This window comes from Nannospalax galili, unplaced genomic scaffold (genome assembly GCF_000622305.1).
Source record: "Nannospalax galili isolate Female #2095 unplaced genomic scaffold, S.galili_v1.0 scaffold35, whole genome shotgun sequence".
Taxonomy (NCBI): Eukaryota; Metazoa; Chordata; class Mammalia; order Rodentia; family Spalacidae; genus Nannospalax; species Nannospalax galili.
The window spans coordinates 517919-543401 of NW_008336449.1; the positions used below are offsets into that span (position 1 = coordinate 517919).

Consider the following 25483-nt stretch of genomic DNA (forward strand, 5'->3'; position numbering starts at 1 on the left):
AGCATAATTGTTCAGACGGAACGTTCCCAGAACAAGAAATACTAGAAATGACTTACAGACATTAAGACCAAGACAAACTACAAGACGTCCTTACCTCCTGCTGATCTGAGGAAATGGGTCTGGGGGCAACCGAATCCCAGACGAGCCCCCAAATGTAGGACCCCCCCCCCAGGCTGGGGTACCCAATGTCCACGGGAGGCCGCACCCCAATAACTCAGTCCTCAGACCAGGAGATGCAACAAGCAAGAGGATTTAATCTTTGCGCAGATGAGCCCCTGCCTCACTCAGAGAGAGAGAAAGAGCAGCAGCCCAGAGCTCAGCTTACAGGTGACTTTTAAAGGAAAAAACCACAAACTACAACCGGCAGCAGTGGGAGGGGGGCCGGCAGCAACCGGCAGCAGTGGGAGGGGGCCGGCAGCAACCGGCAGCAGTGGGGGGGGGGATGTTTCGGGGTGTATGGAGCATGAAAAGGTCAGCTCTTTCTCAGCAGTTAGAATTATTTTACTTCTTACTTCCTTGTTCTGAATATTCTTCTTTGGTCTGGGGGACTTGATTTGAATCCACTTTAACCTGGGGGGCTTTAGTTTGATTCCATCAAAAGATGAATACTGGTGTTCAGCTCCTTTTCTCCATTTTATTAGTCTAAGTTCTCAGCCTGTGGCATGGTGCTGCCCATATTCAGGGTGGATCTTCCCTCCAAGTTAAACCTCTCTAGAAGCCCTCTCGTAGACACACTCAGAAGTGTGTTTCCATGATGATTCCAAATCTAGTCAAATTGACAATGAAGATTAGCCATCATACCTCCATTCTTCTAGACTGTGTTACTGTGTCTTTTTATTTTTTTATTTTTTTGGTCTTTTTGAGACAGGGTCTCCCTGTAGCCCCAGCTGTCCTGGAACTCACTATGTAGACCAGGCTGGCCTTGAACTCACAGAGATCCACCTGCCTCTGCTCCTGAGTGCTGGGATTAAAGGTGTGTACCACCATGCCCGGCCAAAAACTTTTTAATGGAATAGGGATATGATCAGAGATAGTCTTTAGAAAGATGCTGGCAACATGCCACTTTTGGGAACTAATGTGAAGTAAGAAAGAACAACTGTCCTGAGTGCTGGGATTGAAGGCATGCACCACCATGCCTGGCCTTTTTTAATATTTTATTATTTTTATTTTATGTGTATGAGTGCATTGCCTGCATATATGTGAGTACGCCGTGTTGTGCAATGCCGTGGAGGTCAGAAGAGGGTTTCAGGTTCCCCTGGAACTGGAGTTAAGGACGGTTCGTAGCCACCGTGTGGGTGCTGGGAATTGAACCCAGGTCCTCTGCAAGAGCAGTCAGTGTTCTTAACCGCTGAGCCATCTCTCCAGCCCTGTGTTCCTGTGTCTTAAGAGCAGTTAAGTAGGAGGCAGAGATAAGAAGATAGGCAAGAAGCTCGAGGGCCAGCTAACCTGGAGCAAGCTGCACAGCAATAGAACAGGAGAGATCCTGCCTTAACAAGGTAGAAGGAGAGAACTAAGTCTCAAATGTTGTCTCCTGACCGCTACATGTGTACTGTGCAAACTGTATGTGTGTTTGTGTGTGTGTGTGTGAGTGCGTGCACATGTGTGTAGACACATGAAAAAGCTGAGTTCACACATCATGTGTGTAGTCAAGGTAGTCAATTGGAGTATCAGTGCAGGAGATAGGACAGTAAGCTGACTTCTTCCTTTAGGGGTTGAGAGCTCAGAAGTCAGTGTCTGTAGGCTTTTTATTTTTGTAGGATCTCATGTACCCCAGGTTGGTTCCAAACTTGCTATCTATTTAAGGATGAATGACTGTGAACTTCTGACCTCCTGCCCCCACTGCCCAAGCATAGGTTTGTGCCAGCATGCCCAGCCATCCTTCCTCTTTTTTTTTTTGAGACAGGACCTCACTATGTAGCACTGGCTGGCCTGGAATTCACCATGTAAAACAAACTGGCCTCAAACTCACACATCTGCTTCTGCCTCCAGAGTGGTGGGACTAAAGGCATATAGCACCATGCCTGGTCCTTTTTCCTTTTCTGAGACAGTTTTACTATGTAGCCCTGGCTGGCCTAGAATTCACCAAGTAGCCTGGGCTGTCCTTAACTGTGCAGCAGTCCTCTTGGCTCAGTCTCTACTTGGATTACAGATGTGTGCCATACTCCTGGCTGTCATTTGCTTTTAGTAGCTTCAGTAGGAATTCTGTTGCATTCTTAATGTATTTTTTGCTTTTTGCTTTTATATTTTTTGTGGGGTGGAGGGGGTCATGGATAGAAATCAAACCTAGAGACTTGGGACTGGAGAGATGGCTCAGTCGGTAAGAGCACTGGCTGCTCTTGCAAAGGACCCAGGTTCGATTCCCAGCACCCACATGGTGGCTAACAACCATCCATAACTTCAGTTCCAAAGTATCCAATGCCCTCTTCTCACCTCCACAGGCATTGCATGACATGGATGCACCTATCTACATGCAGACAATACACACAAACACATTAAGAAAAATAAAACATTAAAAAAAAAAAACCCTAGAGACTTCACATGCTAGGTATGTGCTCTACCATAGAGATGTATCCCTTAACCCTTGGTTTTTTTGACAGTATTACTATGTATCCAAGACTTATTACTATGGATCCAAGTTTGGATCCTTCTGCTTCTCATTCCCAAATACTGGGATTACAGCTACGCCCATGGTCCTGGCTTCCTTGTTCTTGGAGAGATGACCATTTGTATCTTTAAAAATTCTTTTGATTTATTTCATTTTATCTGTATGAGTGTTTTGCCTACATGTGTGAGCATATAATGCCCACAGAGGAAGAAGGCATTGAATCTCAGAACTGCAGTTCTAGAAGATTGTAAGCCATGTGGGTGCTTGGAACTGAACTGGGGGCCTCTCCAAGAGCAGCCAGTGCTCTTAATCTCTGATCCGTCTCTAGCCCCTATTTGTACCTTTTTTAAAGATCCAGGATGAGCATGTGTATTTGATGAGAACAAAAGATCTACTGATTCTCTCCATGAGCCTCTTTAAATCTCAAGAGAAGCCCCCAGCAGGATAGCAAAGGCAATGAAAATTGGATTAATGTGCAAACCTCAGCTTGAATCATGGACAAATTCTTGAGTGATCAGAAGCAAGGCTTTTGAAATGGAGAGATTGGAATCCATTGCCCATAGGCTATGGTGTGAACCTAACTGGTGTGATAATTCTACAACACATCAACAGCTGAAAAACCAACCTTCCAGAGAAAGCCTACAAGCTCTAAACACAACAATAAAAAGAGGGATTGTAGCCAGGTGTAGTGGTGCACGCCTTTAATCCCAGCGCTCAGGAGGCAGAGGCAGGCAGATCTTTGTGAGTTTGAGGACAGCCTGGTCTATATAGTGAGTTCCAGGACAGCTGGGGCTACAGGGAGACCCTATCTCAAAAAAAAAAAAAAAAAAAAAAAAGAGGGATTGTAGTGTTGTATAAGTTTTTCTTAGGGAGACATGAACAAACATCTAGTTAGCTCAGATAGGGTAACAATCACAGACCAAAGAGTCCACCCAAGTGTAGCTTGCTTAACCAATGAATTTATTGGGTTTACCTACAGGGCCTGGGTCACTCCTCAACTGCTGTATATTAGTTATTTTCTCACTGTTATGACAAACTACTTGACAAGAAGCAGTTTGAGGAAGGAAGAGTTTATTTTGGTTTGCTGTTTGAGTTGTGACATGGCCACAGGAGCAGAGAGACAGCTGGTCACATTGTATCAGAAGTCAGGAAGAGGAGAGTAAGCAGGAAGTGGGACCTCAAGGCCTGTCACCAGTGACCTCTTTCCAAACAGTGCCACCATCTGGGGACAGATGTCAAAACACATGAGACTCTGAGGGACATTTCACAGTCTAACCTCAATGGACTGCATCATCCCAGCTTGGATGTCAGCATCCCCATAGCTATGTAAATGGAGTAGCAAGCTGCTCCTCAGTTAACCGTCTACCCTCTAAACACTCACAGCCCTGAGACCACATGCAGCTGGGGCAGAATTACATGCATCTGGGGAGAGGATGCAGGTCTTTGACACATGCCTGTAATCTCACTGCTGGGGAGATGGCTAGGAGTATCCCTGGGTCTCACTGGCCAGCTAGTCTAGCCAAATTGGCAAATTCCCAGGTCTCAATGAGAGACCTGTTTCAAAAAAAAAAGCCTAAAGTAGACAAACTTTGAGGACCATCATCTGAGGTTGATGATGCATAAAAATAGTGAAGAAGCCAGGTGTGGTGGGGCACGTCATTAATTCCAGCACTGGGAGGCAGAGGCAGGCAGATCTTTGTGAGCTCAAGGCCAGCCTGGCAAGTTCCAGGCCAGCAATGGCTATAGGGAGACCCTATCTCAAGAAAAAAAGAAGAAAATCTGTTACTTTGTGCTGTGCAAAGATTTCTTAGAAATGGTACTAAAAGGGGCTGGAGAGATAGCTCAGTGGTTAAGAGCACCTGAGTTCAATTCCCAGCACCCACATGGTGGCTAACAACTGTCTATAGCTCCAGTGCCAGTGGGAATGCAACTCCTCTGACCTCCGAGAGCATTGCACAACACGGTGCACTTACACACATGCAGGCAATACACTAATATACATAAAATAAAAATAACAAATAAAATATTAAAGAAATAGTACTAAAAGTATGATCTGTGAAAGAAAAACTTAATAAATTAGACTTCAACAAAATTTAAAACTTCAGCTTTGTGCAAACAAGAAGATAAAAAGTCAGATCACACAGAACTCTGAAAACAAATGAAAAAATTTTTTTTTTTTTTTGGTCTTTTTGAAGCAGGGTCTCCCTGTAGCCCCAGCTGTCCTGGAACTCTCTATGTAGAACAGGCTGGCCTTGAACTCACAGAGATCTACCTGCCTCTGCCTCCCAAGTGTTGGGACTACAGGCGTGCACTACCATGCCCAGCTTAGATTAAAATATTTTAATAGACACTTCACTGTGGTTCATGGTTTCAGATAAGCATGTGAAATATAAACCACATCAGTAGTCTTTTTAGAAATGAAAACTAAAACCATAGTGAGATGGCACTGCATCTGAATGGTTAGAGCAAAAAGATACTGGCGTCAGTGCAGTTCTTATATTGTTAGAACTTGATCAAAGCACATAGTTTAGGGCATGTCCCCTACAAAGACTTACCCCACTTCAGCTGAAAGATTGGGGTACCCATGACCTCTCTGATTGAATAACCTCTAGAATGATGCACTGTACTGATGGTTTTATTATAAAGGGCAAAAATCAGGACTGGACAAAAGGAGAGGGCCCTACAAGGTCTGTGAGGTTCTCAACATGTGAGCTGTCTTATGATTTACACTGATGTGCATTACTGGCTGGGGTAGCTCACTCAGCTATGGTTCCAAGCACAATTGATTACTTTCTAGCCAGCTACAAGCTAAAACCCAGCTCCAGTTTCTGTCCCTCCTGGAGATGGATGTTGGGCCTGATGCCCCTGGCTCTATTCAGGTGGAGTGTCCCCAAGCAGCCACATATATCCTGACACTATCTTGAGTCTTACTGTCTTGTTAACCTGCACAAACTCAAATGTGGTCCAAGGGGCCCATCACTATGATAAAACAGATACTTTTGTTGTGCAGGAACTTTTTAGGGTCCTCAGGAACCAGGGATGCAGATCAGCTGAACGTTGACTCTTAGAGTAGCAAGTGCTTTGAAGACAGGAATTCAGTTCATTACTGGTGAGAATGTAGAATAGTGCAGCCACTGGGGAAGCAACTTGATGGGTTTTTTGTTTGTTTGTAGTAACAAAGAATACACATATGACCTAGGAATCCTATTTCCAGGTATTTAGCAAGAAATTCAAATATAGAAGCCTATATATGTGTATTTATAGCATGTTTCTAGTTGCCACACCCTGGAAGCAACCTCGCCCCTCCCTCATTGGGGATTTGGGAGTATACATGGCAGGTCTGGTGAGTTCTTGGCCACTGTCACATGGCTGTTAGACAGTAGTGATTCCTACTCTCAGTGACCCATTCAGGAAGTATATATGGGTTGGGTCTTTTGGCAAGGGTCTACAGATAGAGTGGGACATTGGAGAGCCAGGCCTTGTGAGTTTCAGGAAAGAACATGCAAAATCATCACCTGGTAAGCTTGCCGGATCAGTGGGACTGGCCATGTCTAGCCCTTTGCTGTGGATTACTGTAACAGATTTTGGTTTGCACCAAAATTACCAGTGTCCACAGCATGCTTGGGAAGATCACAGCTGTGTGAGTGGTGGTCAGGTGGGTCCTCCAGGCGCCTCTATGGGTTGTGACAATTCTCCAGCAGCTTTGTAGGTCTCTGATGTGGGACTGACCAAGTTGTTGTTGTAGGGTCACATTGCATCCTACAAAGCAGTTTCCGCTCGTGCAGCTGTTTCATCCACTATTCTACGGCTTCCTGCAGCAGCCTTTCAAGGAGTCTTTGAGAAATACCCAGAAACTTTGGTGAGGGTGGTGCAGGTAAGTTTCTTTTTGACTGACTTTTCTATCTGCTGTGTCCATCTCAGGCACCAGAGCTGGGAACTGGCATGGATTCCACTAGGGCTGTTCCAGATTCACTGTATCACTTCTATATTCAGCATGTGGGTGAATTCAGAGACTTTAACTGGCTTTACTGGCAGAACTACTGGGATGTGGATTCTAGGAAGTGCTGTTTTTTAAAAAAAATTGTAACAGGGTAGGCGAGATGACTTAGCAGGTAAAGGTACTTGCCGCCAAGTACCGACCCGAGTTTGATCCCTGGGACCCACATAGAGGAAGGAGAGAATCAACTGCTACAAGTTATTCTCTGACTGCCATACATCTACCATGGCACATGTATGCAAACACACACATAAATAGATAAATAAATGTAATAAAAAACTTAAAATTGTGGCATGTTTTACAATAAAAATTAATATTTATGAGCTGGGCATAGTGGTGCACATCCTAAATTCCAGCACCTGGGAGGCAGAGGTAGTCAGAGGCAGGCAGATCCCTGTAAGTTCAAGGCTAGCCTACTCTATGGGTGAGTTCTGGGCCTGCTAGAGCTACTCTCAAAGAAAAGAATATTCATAAACTAGACATAGGGGCATATGACTGTAATTCCAGCACACGGGAAGCTGCAGCAGAAAGATTGCCCTCAGTTCAAGGCCAGCTTGGGTGGGATACATAGCAAGTGCTAGGTTAGCCAGAGCTACACAGCAAGACTCTACCTCAAAAAATAAAAAATGGACTAGCATGATTGCTCAGTGGGTAAGGGCTCTTCCTGCCAAGCCTGAGAACTTGAGTTCAATCCCCAGAACCCACATGGTAGAAGGAGAGAACTGAGCACTGCAAATTGTTCTCTGACATCTACATGTATGCTATAGCATATCCATTGCCCTCCCCCCAGTAATGTGGGGGAAAAAAAGAAACAGCTGAGGAAGTAGCTTAGTCAGTAACGTGCTTGTCTTGTAAGCATAAGGACCTGAGTTTGATTCCTGGAATGCATGTAAAAAAAGCTGAATGCACATGTGCTTATAATTCCAGCATTGGGGAGTTGGAGGCAAGTGGGTCCCTGGGACTTGCTTATTGGCCATCCAGACTAGCCTTCAGTGAGTCCCAGGTCCCAGTGAGAGACTCTGTGTCAAAAAGTACAGTGGATGACTCCTGAGGAACACTACCTCTGTCTTCCACATGGATATACACATACCCACTCAAATACAACATCCCAAAATTAATATCCATAACTCTGCAGGGACTTTCAGATCTCCTATTCCCCCAAAAGAAATTTTAAATTTTATTATTTAATATTTTATTTTAGAGTAATTTGCATAAAAGATTTGCATAAAACTTGAAAATATTACAGAATTTCTGTGTGTCCCATCTTGTACAGTTTTATTGCATAAAACTGAAAATATTACAGAATTTCTATGTGTCCCACGTTGTACTTCATCTTAACACCCTGCTCCACGATGGTGGGTTATTGCGCCCTGGAAAGGGTGAGCTGTGGTCTGTGGCCTGTGCTGTGGTGCTCAGTGGGTAGCCCATGTGTCACTGCTGGTGCTAGATTGGACTACTCATGCTTTGGTGTCTCTTGTAGATCATCATGGTTCGGCTGCAGCGGGTGACTTTCCTGGCTCTGTACAACTACCTGGGACTGACCACAGAGCTCTTCAACCCCGTGAGTGCAGGTCACCTACATGTCCCACTGTTGTTATGGGTATCAGCTCTCCCCATTGCTCTTCTGCCTGTGCTAGTGAGCACAGCGGTTTTGCAGTGGTCTTACTTGTGAGTTATCAAGACTTTGGACTTTAGGAGGTGTTTATTTTCTTGCTTAAGCAGAGGTAGACTGGTATATTGAATGACTCTTTTGGGGGCCAAGAATTGGGACAGGTAGACTTTTCAAACATTAGAGAGCTTGTCCTTCTTTGTTACTTGCCAGTGGCTCTATTTTGACCCTAAGACTGGTATTCTAGAAGAATCTGGTGCTTAATCCTGGACCAAGCTTTCCCTTACCCTGTGCCCAGATACTGAGGCTGTGGGCTGAGTCATCACTCCTGTCCCTCAGGTTCTTCTTGCTAGCACTTGGCTCTGCATCCTGCCCTTGATGAACACCAAACTGATCTGAGACTGAACTGTGACTTGTTGCGAAGGTGTAGGGCATTGCCAAGGGTACTAGGGTCTTGAATCCTGACTTTTGCACCTCCTGGTGTAACCTTGGCCAGACACAGTCTGTGAAATGGGAAAAGACTAGTTCCCACCTAGAAAGGCTTGGTAAGAATGAAGCCAATGGCTTCTTCATTCATTGCTCTGTCCCTACACCCAAAGCAAGGCCAAGCACCTAGAGGGTAGAGGGTGTTAGATTTCAGAGAACAGAAAAATGAAGGAGTTTAAAGTTAAGAAATGACAAGAGCCAGACCTGCAACAGTCAAAGAATATGTCTTCTTTAATTCAGGAGACCATAGCAAAGAGCTGGTATCTTGTCCATGGATATAGCCATCAGCAAATATAAGCAGAACAATCTGGATTTATATAGGGACTCTGCTGAAGGCAGCTGTAGGAATTTGCTCAGTGTCAGGTGTCAGGCATCGGTGTCCCTTGGGTATTTGAGGTTGACTCTGTAAACAGTCTCTGTAGTGATCAGTTAAGATTGGCTGTCAGAGCAGGCTATGGCACAGCAGGAGTTAAGTGCCCCTGTAGCCAGTCTCTGTCAGCCAGGGTAGTGACCAGTTAGTTGATAAGGCCTGATCAAAGGCCAAGCTGCCAATTTGGGCCATTTCGCTACCTTGAGGAATTTATGTAAGGAAGCTTATGACTCTCTTGCAATTTACACATTCTATCAGAGGGCACAGGAAGTTACTGTGGAGCATACAAGTGAAGCCCCCACAGAACTCCTGAGAATCAGTAAATACTTGGTACCTCTGAGTTATAATGTCCTTCCTTATTTTGGTGACTTTTTAGGGTTTGTTATGCTCAGTAGCTGGTATTTCAGGGAATATCCTTTTATGCTTCGCATTATTTTTTTCCTCCTTATGAAGAATTGAGGTTTTTGACCATGTGGGCTGTTATTTTGACTGGATGCAGAATTAGAGGCTGAGCTTTAACAATCCCATCCTCTGATCTGCCTCAAGTCCATAGTGGTTGTTGTCCTTTTCTTCATAGTTGGGACATAGTTGAATTCTTCTGATAGTGTGCCTGTAGGGCACCCAGGGAACCCCTGGCCCTGGAGCAGATCTAATGTTCCTTCTTATCCCCCAGGAGAGCCAAGCCATCCCTCTCTTATCAGTAGCCAGTGTGGCATCTGGACGGGCCAAGAGGCAGATGTCCTGTGGCCTGGAGGAGCGACTTGAGAAGCTCCCACGATCCCTGGAATCTTGTGACTCAGGTACTGACCCAGTCAGAGCCTTCTCTCTCCACTGTCCAAGTTACCTCACCCTCTTCCCCCACCCCCAGATTTTCTCATGTGCCCTAGGTCTCTTCACCTATCCCTGAGATCTCCTCACCTGCTCCAAGGTCTTCTTACATGCCCCTACACTTCCTCACCTGCCCCCAGGTCCTTGTATGCCCCCAAATATCTTTACACAGTCCCAGGTTTCTTCACATGTTCCCAGGTCTCCTCTCCTCTTTCACTTCCCCTCACATATGCCCAGATTTCCATACATGATTCTGGATTATGTCATTATTCCTAGGTCTCATAAGCTTCCCTCAGGTAACCTCCCTTGCCCCAGGCCATGTTGCATGGGTCCAAGAATCTCCTTGTCCATTTTTGTTGCTTCCTGGTGAGAAACTTGCCTCAGGGGAATGCTGTTCAGGAGAGGGGTTCTTAGCTTTGTCTTCCTGCTTTTAGTTCTGAGAGCAAGTAGGACTTGGAAATAAACTATCCAGGAATACTTGAACTTCACACATTGCCTGTAGGTGATCCATGTTGCATCATTACCATAAAGCCACCTTGACAGAAAGGAGATACCTTCAGTGTTTTTATAGTCCATTCTATAATGAAAAGGGTTCCAGGTGGCTAACAAAAGTATATGTGAAATTAAGTGTGTGAAGTAGACTGGAACTGCCCATTTGATTCCACCTAGGATGAGACTTTGCACATTAGTGGCCTTGAAACGCATCTCTGGCTGATCTGGTTTTCCCCAGAAGTGTATTATAGAATATGTGTCATTTAAGTATTTTTCCTCAGTAGTGCTTTCTTCTCTGAACTTTCGATCAGCATTAAATGATGGAGCCTTGGGGCTTGCCCTCTCCAAGGAACTTGGCTCAGGGCAGCTCTCCTGGGATGAGGAGGTTCATAGACCTCTTTAGAAACAGACCTGCAGCAGATAGTGTCCTGTGTGGTGGGCAAGACCATGGTTTAGACCAGGTGTGGTCATGGTCACCTTGACAGAAAAAGGCTATGGAAAAGGGGGCAACCAGCAGATTCCCTGGTTCAGGGTTTACCCTCAAAGCACTTGACAGCAGCAGGAGGCCCATGCGAAAGGATGGCCTGGAGAGTTGCAGGGTTAGAGGGAGTAGAGCAGGACCAATATGAGCTAACATTCTCCTGGTAAGTGCAAAGAGTGAGATGGCCTGAGGGCCCTATTGGGTAGTTTATCTGCAGATTCACAGGGCACTTCAGAGGGCTGTCTTTGGATCCTGTGCTATTATAGGGACTCTGTTTTCTGAGCTGTCTATAGTGGCTGGAGCCAGACACTGGACCATGTAGGGCGGGGGTGGTTCACACCTCTCTCTCCCAGATCATGGGGGCAGCTGCCCAGTGGTCTCTGGGCCTCTGCTGAAGAGGAGCTGCTCTGTCCCTCTACCTTCCACCCATCGGGAGATTGCAGATGAGCTCAGACAGTCCCAGGGAAGCTGCCCTGACCCTTCGGCCACCCAAGGTAAAGGTCCCCACTACTACACCTGGCGCTAATGACAGGATCTGTGTGTCTAAGGGATGAGTCAAGCTATTTCTTCTCACAGCATCATCTTGTCCAGCCCAGAGATGGGCACCCTGAACTTGGTGCCATTTATGACTGGACAAGAGCCTGTAGCCTGGTGGAACCTGCACCTGCACACTGTCCCTGCGACTGAGGCATTAATGGGTGTCATGATGCTTTATCTGTCCTGGGAAATTCTGCATGTTGCCTTCTTCTATCAGCCCTCTGCATGATACTTCCCTTCTAGGCTCCACACCCACCTACTTCCCCTTTCTCCCACCACCACTGGCCCGTTCTCCAGTATCAGACTCACCTCTGCTGGGATTTCACACTACAGACTGACATGCCTTATGTCGCCTTAGCCTCCTCTTGTTTGCAACCTAATGCACTGCTTTCCATCCTCCCTGTCTCTGTTTTGCTTAGCTTGCTGGATCTCATGCAGTCTTTGTTGTTCCTTTTAGTGGGCAGACCACATTGCTATTAGTTAGTATGCAGCACTTACTTGTTCTCTCCTTCCTTCTTTTTTAAAAAATATTTTATTTATTATTTTTATTTTTTATGTGTATGCATGTATTGCCTGCATGTAGGTAAGAGCACTCGTGTTGTGCAATGCCCGCGGAGGACAGAAGAGGCTGTTGGATCCCCTGGAACTAGAGTTACATACCTTTGTTATCTGCCATGTGGATGCTGGGATTTGAACCCGGGTCTTCTGCAAGAACAGTGTTCTTAACCGCTGAGCCATCTCTCCAGCCCCCTCTCCTTCCTTCTTAATTCCTCCTGACACTTGTATCCCATAGGGACCAGCACCTGTCTTTTATGACCAGCACCCAATGCACAGATGCACAGCCTACAGTTGTGCTGTTGGCCTAAGGGCCCATGTGTGCAGCCCCACAAGTTCAACTGAGCTACACAGAACAGTGCAGCCATGCTCCTCCCCAGCTGGCTCACTCATCACCTCTGATTTTGCTGTGTGTTGTTCGTGAGTAACTGGCAACTTCGTGGCTTCCTGATTAATTAAAGGCAATCCGATTCCACACCTGGAAGATGGCCTTTTTGTTCTACATGGTTTCTGGAGTTTGTTTTATTGTGCATTGGTTCTTCTTTTTTAAAAAAAAATTTATTATTATTATTATTTTTGGTCTTTTTGAGACAGGGTCTCCGTGTAGCCCTAGCTGGCCTAGAGCTCACTATGTAGACCAGGCTGGCCTTGAACTCACAGAGATCTGCCTGCCTCTGCCTCCCAAGTGCTGGGACTACAGGCGTGCGCCACCACACCTGGCAATATTTATTATTTTTATTTTATGTGTATGAATGTATTACCTGCATGTATGTGAGTGTACCCATGTTGTGCAATGCCGCAGAGGTCAGAAGAGGGCTTCGGATTCCCCTAGAACTGAGGTTAAGGACGGTTCGTAGCCACCCTGTGGGTGCTGGGAATTGAACCCCGGTCCTCTGCAAGAGCAGTCAGTGCTCTTAACTGCTGAGCCATCTCTCTAGCCCTGGTGCATTTGTTCTTTATATGCTCTAGTGGAGATCCTACGTTATTCTTTTTTTTTTTTTAAAGATTTATTTTTGTTATTTGGTTTTTTGGTTTTTTTGGGGGGGGTGGGGTTGAGACAGGGTCTCCCTGTAGCCCCAGCTGGCCTGGAATTTGCTATGTAGACCAGGCTGGCCTTGATCTCATAGAGATCTGCGTGCCTCTGCCTCCCAAGTGCTGGGACTAAAGGTGTCGCGTGCTACCATGCCCAGCTCTTTATTATTTTTTAATTATGTGTGTATGTGTGGGTGACCTTGGAGGCCAAAGGCACTGGATCCTCCTGGAGTTGGAGTTACAGGTGACTGAGCCACTGGATATGGTTGCTGAGAACTGAACTCAAGTCCTCTATGCGAGGAGTACCTGCTCTTATCCACTGAGCTGTCTTTCTAGCCTGTTTTTTTTTTTTTTTCTGATGGGGTCTTACTGTGTAACCCAGTCTGGCCTCAAACTGGAAATTCTCTTGTCTTAGTCTCGTACAAACTGAAATTCTGGGTGTGTACCACCACACATGGCTCCCTCTTTATGTCTCAATTGTTGCAAATACTTTCTCCTGTTTCTGACTGCCAGAAAACTTAGCCCAGGGGTCTTTTCCACTCAGCTGAAATCTCAATGTTCCTTTAGTAAAAACCAGCTGTTTGCTGGGCACAGTAATCCTACTACTTCTGAGGCTGAGGCAGGAAAATTGTGATAAGTTTAAGACCAGTCTGGAAAGACCTAGTCTCAAAACCCAACAACACCAACAATGAGAGAGAGAGAGAAAGAGAGAGAGAGAGAGAGAGAGAAGCTAACTAGCCATTCGGCACATCGTGATTAGCTTTTTATGTTTTACTTAGTCTTTGCATATTCCTGGCTCATACATATGTTCTTCTAGATTATTTTCTATTAATTTCCATATTGAGGCCTTTCATTCTTCTGTAGTTCACTCATACAGCATAAACCACATGTGAGATGGGAAATTTATTGTCATATTCTATATAGTGATAGTCTACCAAATATCTTTAATGAAACAGTTGCTAGCTTTTTTAAATGCTTGCTTCATTAGGTGTCAGGTTTCCAAATCTAAGTGTTTTTTTCTTCTCAAAGTAATCGTTTTTGTTTTTTATTTTGTTTTTAAGATGAGGGTTCTCACTCTAACCCAGGCTGGCTTTGAGCTCTTGCTGTGATTACAAGTATGTGCCACCATGTCCATCTTTTTTTTTTTTTTTTTTTTGAGACAAGGTCTCCTTGTAGCCCCAGCTGGCCTGGAACTCACTATATAGACCAGGCTGTTCTCGAACTCACAAAGATCTGATTGCCTCTGCTTCCTGAGTACTGGGATTAAGTAATAGCTTCTTTTTTTTTTTTTTTTTTTTTTAACTTTTTAAAAAAATTTTTTATTTTTGGTCTTTTTGAGACAGGGTCTCCTTGTAGCCCCAGCTGTCCTGGAACGCACTATGTAGACCAGGCTGACCTTTTTATGTGTATGCATGTATTGCTGCATGTAGGTAAGTGCACTTGTGTTGTGCAATAAGTAATAGCTTCTTAGAGGTAGTTCATACACTATAAAGTCCACCCTTTAACAGTGTATAGTCAAGCTGGGCATCATGGCCCATGCCTTTAATCCCAAGCACTCAGGAGGCAGAGGCAAACAGATTTCTGAGAGAGGCCAGCCTGGTCTACATAGGGAGTTCCAGGCCAGGGAGGAGACCCTGTTTCAAAATGACGAAAAAAAAAAAAAAGCCTATGGAATCAAGTTTGTGTACCCAGATGTCCCTCAGTGCAAGTTCATCCACCGGAGTCTAGTCTAGTCAGCTTATCTCGAGTTTCTCCCTTGATTATGTTTATGATTGTTCTTTTAAATTTTGTGTCCTGGGTTATCTCTAGGGGATTCTCCTTGTAGAACTCTACAAGACTGGTGGAGTTTGGTGGGAGCGTAGTGTTTTGGCTTCCATTTTATTATTTTTTTATTGTGATTTTGGCATGTGAATTTCTTTTGTTGTTTGTGATTCTGGTATGAAAATCAAGTTTTCTTTTGTTAAGTTGAGGTTTGCTTCTGTTTGTATTATTGGTGTGCCTTGATTGTTTTTTTTATTGATTATGTAAAGCTGGTTGATCTAGGTTTCAGGTTCTCTCAGATTTTATTTTGGAGGGAGCTGGTGGCTTCAGATCAGCTACTCAGGAGCTCCAACAGAAGCCCAGGTCAGGCTCCTGTCAGGTACACTCAGGCTTCACTCTAACATTTGGACTCCTGCTAGCCGGTACTCAGAGCACAATTTGGGAAGTTCCCTAAGGGGAGGCCTGTTTGTGGCAATATCAGGCAGTCTGAGTTCTCAGCCCCTACACCAGGGGAGGCCAGATCAGGCACTCAGGCTGTCTGCTGAGATCTCAGCCCCTACATGAGATGGAGGCCAGATCAGGCACTCTCAGGCTGTCTGCTAAGGTCTCAGCCTTACCCTACCTTAGGGCAGAGGTCTGCCCTGGGGGTGTGGGAAGGGCCTCCTGTAATCCCAGTTAGGGGGTTGGATATTTTGTGATTTGGGGAAGCTTTGGGGAAGCTTTGGGGAAGCTCATCCACCTGTAGAGGCCAGATCTAGGCGCTCTCAGGCCTGAGATCTCAGCCCCTACACAAGATGGAGGCCAGATCAGGCACTCAGGTGGTCTGCTGAGATCTCAGTCCCTACACAAGATGGAGGCCAGATCAGGCACTCAGGCGGTCTGCTGAGATCTCAGCCCCTACTTGAGATGGAGGCCAGATCAGGCACTTTTCCCTTTTATTTTTCAATTCCATCTTTTGCACCTTCCATTTCTACTGGGATAACCTTGTTTTCTCTCCAGTTTTTGTTTGTTTTTTTTTGTTGTTTGTTTTTGGTTTTTTTGAGACAAGGTCTCCCTGTAGCACTAGCTGGCCTGGAACTCACTAAGTAGACCAGACTGGCCTTGAACTCACAGAGATCCACCTGCCTCTGTCTCCTGAGTGCTGGGACTAAAGGCGTGTGCCACCACATCTGGCTGGTAATTTGGGTTTTATGTTCTCACTCAAATCTTGTATTTTGACAGACTGTGCTTCCAGTGTGGCATTGCATGACATTGGTGCACTTACTTGCATGTAGGCAATACACTCATACACATAAAATAAAAATAGTAAATAGAATATTTAAAAAATATTTTTTACCTACTTTTCACTATTTTTTAAAGTTTTTTTTTGATGTATTTATTTTTATATTATGTGTATGTGTTTTGCCTGCGTGTATGTAAGTGCACTACATGTGTGCAATGCTCACAGAAACCAGAAGAGGGCATCAGATCTCCTGGAACTAGAGATGTTAGCTGCTATGTGGGTGCTGGGGACCAAACCTGGATCTACTGTATGAGCAGGCGTTGCTCTTAGCTGCTGAGTCATCTCTCCAGCATTACTTTTCATTGTTTACTGGTATTTTTTAACAAATAGAAGGTTTTTTTTTAACTTTTAAAAAAATTTTAATTTATTATTTTTATTTTATGTGTGTGCATGTATTGCCTGCATGTAGGTAAGTGCACCCGTGTCATGCAATGCCCACGAAAGTCAGAAAAGGCTGTTGGATCCCCTAGAACTGGAGTTACGGAGAGTTGTCAGTCACTATGTGGTTGCTGGAAACCAAATGGGTCCTCTGCTAGAGCAGCCAGTGCTCTTAACTGCTTAGCCATCTCTCCAATCTCCCAGCCCTGAGTTTTAACTCATTTTAGTGCTGACTTTTTTCTCCTTTTGTCTATAAGTAACAATATCAAGTGAATGAAAACAGACATGCCCATGCCTGGAATTTCCATTTATTTGCCTGCTGCCCCTGATGAGCTTCTATAAATGCCCCAGGTACCTGGAGAATCTAGCTTCTGAACCACAGGTCTGATCCTTCTGTTTCCTAAGCAAGGCCTCTGAGTACTTGTGTCTGAGAAGAGACTGCGCTTTCATAAAATTCGATTCGTTCCTTATTCCTCTTTCACTTTATAACCCTCCATATCACTTTTCTCCCTGTGAACTTTACATGAGTTCAGCTGCAATGAAACACAATGGCAATTACACTGAAAAGAGAAAGGGTTAAATGGTTCCTATTGTAGTTGGAGTTATTGCTTGTTTGCGTTTGGACAGTGGCCTCTTGTGGGGACACAAGTGAGAGAGACCGTCATAGCTCATGAGTCCCGATATGATGCTTTGACCTAATTAGTTTATTTTCACCACTGTGTAAAAAGACCCTTTTTTCTTGGAGCTGAGGACCGAACCCAGGACCTTGTGCTTGCTAGGCAAGTGCTCTACCACTGAGCTAAATACCCAACCCCTATTTTTTAAGTTATGTATGTGTGGACATACACATGTACATATGAGTACATTTGCCCATCGAGTCTAGAGTCATCAGATTCCCCTGGAACTGGAGTTATAAGTGGTTGTAAGTCACTTGATATGGGTACTGGGAACCAAACTTGGGTCCTTTGCAAAAGCAGTACTTGCTCTTAACCTGTGAACCAACTCTCCAGCCCCTGGAGCTAGTTATTTCAGTGATTATGGGTTCTTAAATTTTACTTTCTGGCTTTATACCTTATTGGACGACCATGCGTGACCACTGCAGCTTGATGTTCAGGGATGTACATGAGGAACCTGAGTGCTTCCCCTACCACCCAGAAAGCCAGCTCCCCTCACCAGAAAAACAGTGAGCCTGTGTTGCCACAACCTGGCTTCAGATTGATCCAACTCCCTTGCCTGTCTTTCTTTCTCTTCCTTCCTTCCATCCTTCCTTTTTCTCTCTCCCTTTCTTTTCTCACTTTCACTCCCTTGTGTGTATGTGTGCACATGTGCGCATGCATGTATATGTATATGTGTGTGTATGTACACTTATGGAGGCCAAAGGACAACCTCAGATGTCATTTCCATCGTTTTTCTGAGACAGTCTCTCACTAGAACCTGGACTCACTATCTAGGCCGGTCTGACTAATTAGTGAGTCCCAGAGATCTTCCTATCTTCTCTACCTCCCCAGTGCTGGGATTACAGATGCATATCAACATGCCTGATTTTTAATATGGGTGTGGCAGATATAAATCAAGTTCTCATGCTTATGTGGCAAGCACTTTACTGACTGAGCTATTTCCCCAGCGGCCTAGGGTTGTATCTTTAAATTTTAAAAAAAGTTAAATTATATTTAAATCACACATACAAAGACATGTACACTAAATAAATTAATTAAAATGTAATTTTTTTTTTTGAAAAGCAAGGGTACTTCAAGCATTTGGCTCTTTCTGCATATGACCGTTTCCCTTTCTGCTCTTTTGCTATACTGTGATGGAGCCAGGTCACCCTCACTAGAAACTGATCACATGGGGCAAGCTGGTCTTAGACTTTCAGCCTCTGAAAACTGTGAGCTAATGAACATCTTCGCTTTATAAAATACCACCCTCTGGTGTTCTGTTATGGTAATGCAATATGGACTCATCTTAAAAAAAAAAATTGCCTTGCTGTCTAGAGATCTGAGTCTTATTTATCAGAGTTGTGCCATTAGCTAGTCACTCAGCATACTTCATTGTGCCTGTGCATGTGTGCCAGCGCATGGGGGTGAACTGAGTCTCCTTTCTGTTTGTAGAAGGCCATGAGGGGGCTACCTCAGACCTGGGAATGGCATATGACCGTGCCAGGGTCATGCCACACTCAGATGAGCACCTTGGGAACTTTCTGGCCAGCAAGGTAGGTCCCTGCCTCTGCTCATTATCTTCCTCTTGGGGCTTTGCTTTCCTCAGCCTCTTTACTGGTGTTTAAGGGTGTGGGCCACACTTGGCATCACTAGTGTGAGAATGGGTCATGGGGCTGCACTCACATCTGGTCTTTATCACATCTCTTCTGATGACTTGTATCTTTGTTTTTCTCAAGTCCAAGAAAAATGTGATTGTTGCAGAGACCCCCTCTGCTATCTTCCACTACTCAGAGAGTCCCTGGGACGAGACTGGGGTCAGTGAGAAGACAGATGCTATCTTCAGAGCTGCCAAAAAGGACCTCCTCACCCTGATGAAACTGGATGTAAGTGTGTGGGCTCAGAGAGAGTAGTGGCAACTCCTGAACCTTCCAGTGCCTACTCCTTCCTTGCCCCCATTTTGTGCAGTGCATCCCTCTGGTGTTTCCTGGCTTATCTATGATATGTACCATGGTCCCCTTCCTTCTCCAGGTTTGCAGGTAATGGGAAGTCAAACCTGGAGGTATGCCCTTGGTTCCAGACTGTTGTTAGCTGCCATGTGGGTCCTGGGAACTAAACTTGGTTCCTCCTCAAGAGCAACCAGTGTTCTTCTTATTTATTTTTTTGGTCTTTTTGAGACAGGGTCTCCCTGTAGCCCCTGCTGTCCTGGAACTCACTATGTAGACCAGGCTGGCCTTGAACTCACAGAGATCCACCTGCCACTGCTGGGATTAAAGGTGTGTGCCACCGCACCTGGCTTTTTTTTTTTTAAATTTTATGTGTATGCGTGTACTGCCTGCATGTATGTAAGTGCACCCATGTCATGCAGTGCCTGCAGAGGTCAGAAAAGGGCATCGGGTCTCCCTGGAACTGGAGTTACCTGCCATGTGGGTGCTTGGAATTGAACCTGGGTCTCCTGCAAGAGCAGCCAGTGCTCTTAACCACTGAGCCATCTCTCTTGCTCAAGAGCAACCAGTGTTCTTAACCACTAAGCCATCTTTCTTGCTCCCCATGCCTGGCATTTTTTACGTGGGTTTCGGCGATAAAACTTAAGTCTTTGTGCTTGTAAGGCAAGTGCTTTACTAACTGAGCCATACCTCTATCCCCATACCTAATGCTTTTAAAACCTTTGAAGACCTTGTGTATAGAGAATCCACTTTAATGAAGATCCACAAAACTAGCACATGGGTGGAATGCAGACTGTGAGCAGCCCTCAAACCCACTGTGCGTACCTTAGTCCACCCTTCTCCCCAGAAGAGGCTATCTTCTGCGGCATGCTATACCCCCAGATGCCCTGGCCGATTTCACCTGATTCTAGACTCTGAGTGACTCATGCTGAGTATGTTCTTTAGAGTGACTGCCCCGTATTTAGCATAGTGCCTTGCTCACCTGGTGGTCTGTAGTTGTAGTTTAGTCCCTGTTCATGGTCCATTCTGTCGGTACCTTGAACTCTGTTCTTATGTTACCCACACTGAGGTGGACACATGAGCAGGCTTATGGTGACCCACTTGTACATGTTTCCAGTCAGCATGCCCACGTTATTTGCCCTTAGTATGTGCCTAGAAACTTGAAACTAGAAACTCCCTCAGAAACTTGAGGAATCAGGGCTCACATCATGCCAGCAGTTAAAAGTGTCAAACTTTCTCTCTTTTACTCTGATATGTATGTGTGACTAAGGACTGCTAGGCAAGGACTGCTACTGAGTCACGCCTCAGTCCCTAAACTTTTCAATTTTAGAGAAATGTTCTAAAAGGGCAGAGGCAGATTTTTTTCTTTATAGCTCGTTCTCCTTGGTCACCAGTGAAGCTCAATGCCTTTTTCGTTCTGTTTACTGTGTTGCCTCTTGGGGTCCCTCATATGAAGCACAGCCTCAGCCCTTTTCCCACTTTCTTTTGTTTTTTTTTGGTCTTTTTGAGACAGGGTCTCCCTGTAGCCCCAGCTGCCCTGGAACTCACTATGTAGACCAGGCTGGCCTTGAACTCACAGAGATCTACCTGCCTCTGCCTCCTGAATGCTGGGATTAAAGGCGTGCGCCACCGCACCCGGCCCTTTTCCCACTTTCTATTGGGAGTTAATTTGAGTTTTAGGCTGTCTATGTTTGCTAGATCACAAACTTTACTCTAGGAGTTGTCTTTTTTTCTTTCTGAGTGATATCTAGGGACATTTCCTGTGTTCTCCTTTGTGGTTAGTACTTTCTGTTCCTAATTCTAAAAATTCCTTTGTCTGACATCATACATTTTTACTGTATTGTTGTCTAAAAGTTTTATTGCTTTTTGCTTTCTTGGACTCTGTTCTATATGGTCTAGAGTATGATCTGTAATCGCTGTGTTTTCAGCTTTTCCTCAATTGCTCTTTTCCTTGTCTTTTGAGACAGTGTCTCTCACTAAACCTAGTGCTCACTGATTAGCTAGACTGTCTGGTTAGCAGGCTCTGAGGATCCACTTGTCTCTAACTCCACCCCTCTACTTACCCCTTATGTGAGGGTTACAGATGCATGTCTGGCTTTTTTACATGGTTCTGGGAATTGGAGTCTTCACGCTTGAGTAACTGAGTCATCTCCTCAGCACCCATAAAGTCTTCTTTTTTTCTTTTGAGATGGGGACTCACTATATAGCCCTAGTTGGCCTCAAACCCATATGCCTCTGCCTCCCCAGTGCTGGGATTAAAGTTCACCACCATGTCCAGCTTTAAAGTCTTTTTTTTATTTGTAGAGATACCTATTTAAATTCATCAGTTCTCTTTTTGTAGTTTCTAACCTGATACTAAAGCTGTGAATCAAAATTTTAACTTTGGTTATTTTAGATAGGTTTTTTTTTTTAAATGTATACATATGTATTGCCTGCATGCATGTAAGTGCACCTATGTCATGCACAGAGGACAGAAGAGGTCGTCAGATCCCCTGAAACTGGAGTTATAGACAGCCCTATTTTATGTAGTTCTATAATTTCTATTTTTTAGAGAAATCTGTAGTCAATATTGACATGTTTCTTGTTTGGGGCTGGGAAGATGACTCAGTGGATAAACTGTCCAAATGTGAGGACCTGAGTTCAGATCCCCAGCACTCAGAAGGGGAATGACTGTCACAGGTGCATGCGATTGCATGTATCTGTACCCCAGTGCTGAGGCAGAAGGGGTAAGCAGGGATGGATACAGGCAGATTCTGAAGCTTGCTGGGTAGCAAGTCTAGCTGAAAGAAGGTGTTCCAAGTTCAGTGAGACACCCAGCTTCAAAAAATAATGTAGAGAATAAGGACCAGTGAGATGACTCAGTGGGTAAAGACATTTACCACGGAGCCTAATGATCTGAATTCAATCCCCAGAACCCATATGGTAGAGAGAACCAACTCCTGCAAGTTATCTTCAGACTTCTACATGTGCACCATGGTACACACACATGCACACACACACAGAAGTTTCTAGTTTTTACTAAATGTCTTGGCATTTCCTTTTATGTTTAGTAGTGCTTCCTCTGAGAGGTTGTTCCCTTGGAGTAGCCTGTCCTCTTCTGTCCCGTCTGGGTTTTGCTCAGGGTGTCTCTGGGTCTGGTCATGGCATTGGAGGGCTCACTGTTAGCATTATGGGAGTCCTAAGATGATACTCTTCTTCCTATAGCAGAACAGACTGCTTAGCTAGTCTTCAACTTCCTGGCTAGCCCAGTAACTCCAAAAGTTGTTGAGAGTTCCATGCTAGGCTGGTTGAGTTCCCTTCCCTTTCTGAGTTTTGTTGTTGTTGTTGTTGTTGTTGTTGTTGTTTTAAGCTTCTTGAAGGACCAGCAGCTCTTCCCTTGAGTTTAGCAAAGGTTCAGAGATCCTCTCTGACAACTGAACCCACTTGATTAGTGGCTCTCTGGCCTAGTAGCTGGTATAGGAGTTGAGTTAGGTTCTTTCCTCCTCCGTCATTTCTTCCTCCCTCTTGTTTTTGCCAAAACAAGTCATAGGGTTGTGATTCTAGGGGTTTTTCCCCCCTGGGGTGGAGCTTAGGTCTCTTCTTAGGGCTTGGTAGGTTTTTTTATTTATTTACATTTGGGGTGCTAGGGATGGAACACAGGGCCTTGTACATTGCTACTATTGAATTATGCTTTGACACACAGCTACATCCTCAGCCTGAGTTGGCATGTTTAAATTAATGATCTAGTGTATGTCATTTTTCAAAGGTGACTAGTGAGCTTTCTTATTTTCTTACTACTACTAAGAATTGTGAATTAAAGTATTTTGATTTTTTTTTTTTTTTAGACCTTTGCAGGCATTAGGCCCATGTGCACACAGGCACTTGGACTACCTTGGGTGCTGCCTGAGGGGCCCATCCCTGAAGGCTCCCTAGGTACAATTTCTAGTTATGCTGGATTTCAGGTTGCTCCTGACATGATAGGTCATGTGAAAGAGCCAGACTTGGCAGGTGGGATGGGAGATGGTACCTTAGTTACTTATCTAAGTTGCCCAACTTTCCTTCCTTCCTTCCTTCCTTCCTTCCTTCCTTCCTTCCTTCCTTCCTTCCTTCCTTCCATTCTTTTTCTTTTTAGTTTTTGAAGATAGAGTCTTACTATGTAACCCTAGCTGATCTGGAATTCCTTAGGTAGACTAGGCTGGCCTTGAACTCACAGAAATCCACTTGCCTTGGCCTTCTGAGTGCTGAGATTAAAGGTATATGCTACCATGCCCAGCCCAAGTTGACTTTCTAAAAGACTTGTGTCTCACTGTGCTGCTCAAGCTAGGTTTGAACTACTGAGCTCAAACGATCCTCTTGCCTTGGCCTCTCAAGTGTCTGGGACTGTAGGTATATGCTGCTATATTTGGCAGTTGGCTGTTTTTTGTAGTGAGTATGGAAAGGGTGTCCCAGTTAGTTGTCTTCCCTTTATGCCGACAACCTTATAAAATAAACTGCCCTTTCTTACAGAGATTAAACCTTTTCTCTGTCTTATATAAGTTTAAGGAATATTGATCTGCATCTCTGCAGTCTCTGCTATACTCCACTGATCCTTTGTGCAGAATGCTGTGGTATCCATATCAATGGACGACTGGTCCTTGGAGCTGCACTTGATATAGCCATACTCTTGTTTCTGACTGCCTCTGTCTTAAGCCTGTGTGATCCCCATCCTTTGAGCCTTCACTTAAAGTACCTCTTCATGTCACTTCTTGAAATATGTTCTGTGTTTTAGGACCCATCCCTGTTGGATGATCGGGTGGCATTTCTCCATGTCCCTGCAGGCACCATAGTGTCAAAACAGGGAGATCAGGTGAGTGAAATACATCAGTCCTGAAGGGTTGGTCAAGGGGACTGCTCAGCCCCGCAGCTCAGTGCTAGGTAGAGTGTAGGGGAGGGCAATTCATTGGGAGTTATTCTAATACCAGACTGCAGGACCTTTGGGCACTGTCTTCGAAGCCAACTGTCCATAGACAGCTTAGGGCCTGGGTGCTAGGCTTCCCCATGCATGTACCAACTGCTCTGGCTTTCTTAATGTAAGCTAAGGAGTTGGGGCAGGATGAGCATCTGGAAAGAGTCCTATGATGGGTACAAACAGGTTGAAACTTGGTCCTGTGTAGTTTTATGGCATAAGTGGGCAGATGTTGGATCAAAATATGTGACTTCACAGAATGGCAGAAGTATGGCTGTGTAGGACTTCAAAGGAATGGGCTACATCTTCATTTCTGTAGGAAAATTGGCTGACATTTATGTGGAGCTTTAAGGGGAAGGATGTAGAGAAGGGAGAGACATGTATCTGAGTCTTGAAATAGTAGCTTTCCTGTAACTGATAAATAATAAAGCATAGGCACTGTTCAACGAAATAACAGAGCCATAGGACTGCTATAATGTTCTCAGTGGAAGTGTGTACCCAGGACTAAGTTATGTATAAAGAAGAAACAGGCAAAGAAGCAGCTGTTTGTACCATGTGCAGCTCTGTGGGGCTAGTCAACCACTCTGGGTTCTGGGCCCGTGGGATATCAGGGACTGCTGTCATATGCATCTTCCTGAAAGCTGCCCCGCTCTGCTTTTGTCAGGATGTCAATATCTTGTTTGTGGTCTCGGGCCTGTTACATGTATACCAGCGTAAGATCGATAGCCTGGAGGATACCTGCCTGTTCCTTACACACCCTGGTGAGATGGTGGGCCAGCTGGCGGTGCTCACTGGTGAGCCCCTAATGTTCACCATCAGAGCCAACAGAGACTGCAGCTTCTTGTCCATCTCCAAGGCACACTTCTATGAGTGAGTCACTCTGTTCCCTCTTCTGACCCATTCTGAGGTACTGGGAGCATTTCCTGTGCTCCTCTCTGTCCTGCTCCCTGTCTATTTCCTGGGTCCTCTGTCCCTCAGGGCTCTCAGGGATAGGCTGACCTCACCTGGCTCTTTAGCTTCTGTCACAGCGAGGTGACTACATGCACTGGTGCCCAGACACAGGCTGAATCAGTCATTCAGAGGGCCTCCACCCGGCCTGTGATGTCTGACGTGTGCTGCTTTTTCTGTGGGTAACTAACATTGCCTAGTCATGTCTCTCTTGTTGGTCCATTCTGTGGCTATATTTGTTCGGGGATGGAGCTGGTATTAGGGTACGACTAATCATCCCTTCAGCCTGTTCACACTAGACCAGTTCTGGGTGGAAAGGCAGGATAGTGTGCAGGGATATGGCCTATTCATTTGCCTTTTCTTTTTTAAATATTTTATTTATTTTTATTTTATGTGCATGAGTGTTATGTGTGCATGTATGTGAGTACACCCATGACACCCATGTTGTGCAGTGCCCATGGAGGTTAGAAGAGGTTGTTGGATCCCCTGGAACTGGATTTACAGACAGTTGTTAACCACTATGTGAATGCTGGGATTCAAACCTGGGTCTTTGCAAGAACAGCCAGTGCTCTTAACTGCTGAACCATCTCTCCATCTCC

General features: G+C 45.0%; 1 protein-coding gene across 7 annotated transcripts in view; it reads left to right on the forward strand.

Moving 5' to 3' along the window:
• Pnpla7 (patatin like phospholipase domain containing 7) overlaps nt 1–25483 on the forward strand; it is an 81986-nt gene that overhangs the window by 17963 nt on the left and 38540 nt on the right. For 6 of the 7 annotated variants that reach the window (XM_017797651.2, XM_008831185.3, XM_008831184.3 and 3 more), the window contains 8 exons: nt 6351–6479; nt 8083–8163; nt 9741–9867; nt 11222–11362; nt 18522–18622; nt 18806–18952; nt 23760–23837; nt 24601–24806. In XM_017797651.2, coding sequence (XP_017653140.1) covers nt 6351–6479; nt 8083–8163; nt 9741–9867; nt 11222–11362; nt 18522–18622; nt 18806–18952; nt 23760–23837; nt 24601–24806 — 1010 coding nt within the window. The remainder of the gene's footprint in view (nt 1–6350; nt 6480–8082; nt 8164–9740; nt 9868–11221; nt 11363–18521; nt 18623–18805; nt 18953–23759; nt 23838–24600; nt 24807–25483) is intronic. The other variant, XM_008831186.3, reaches the window with a different exon arrangement.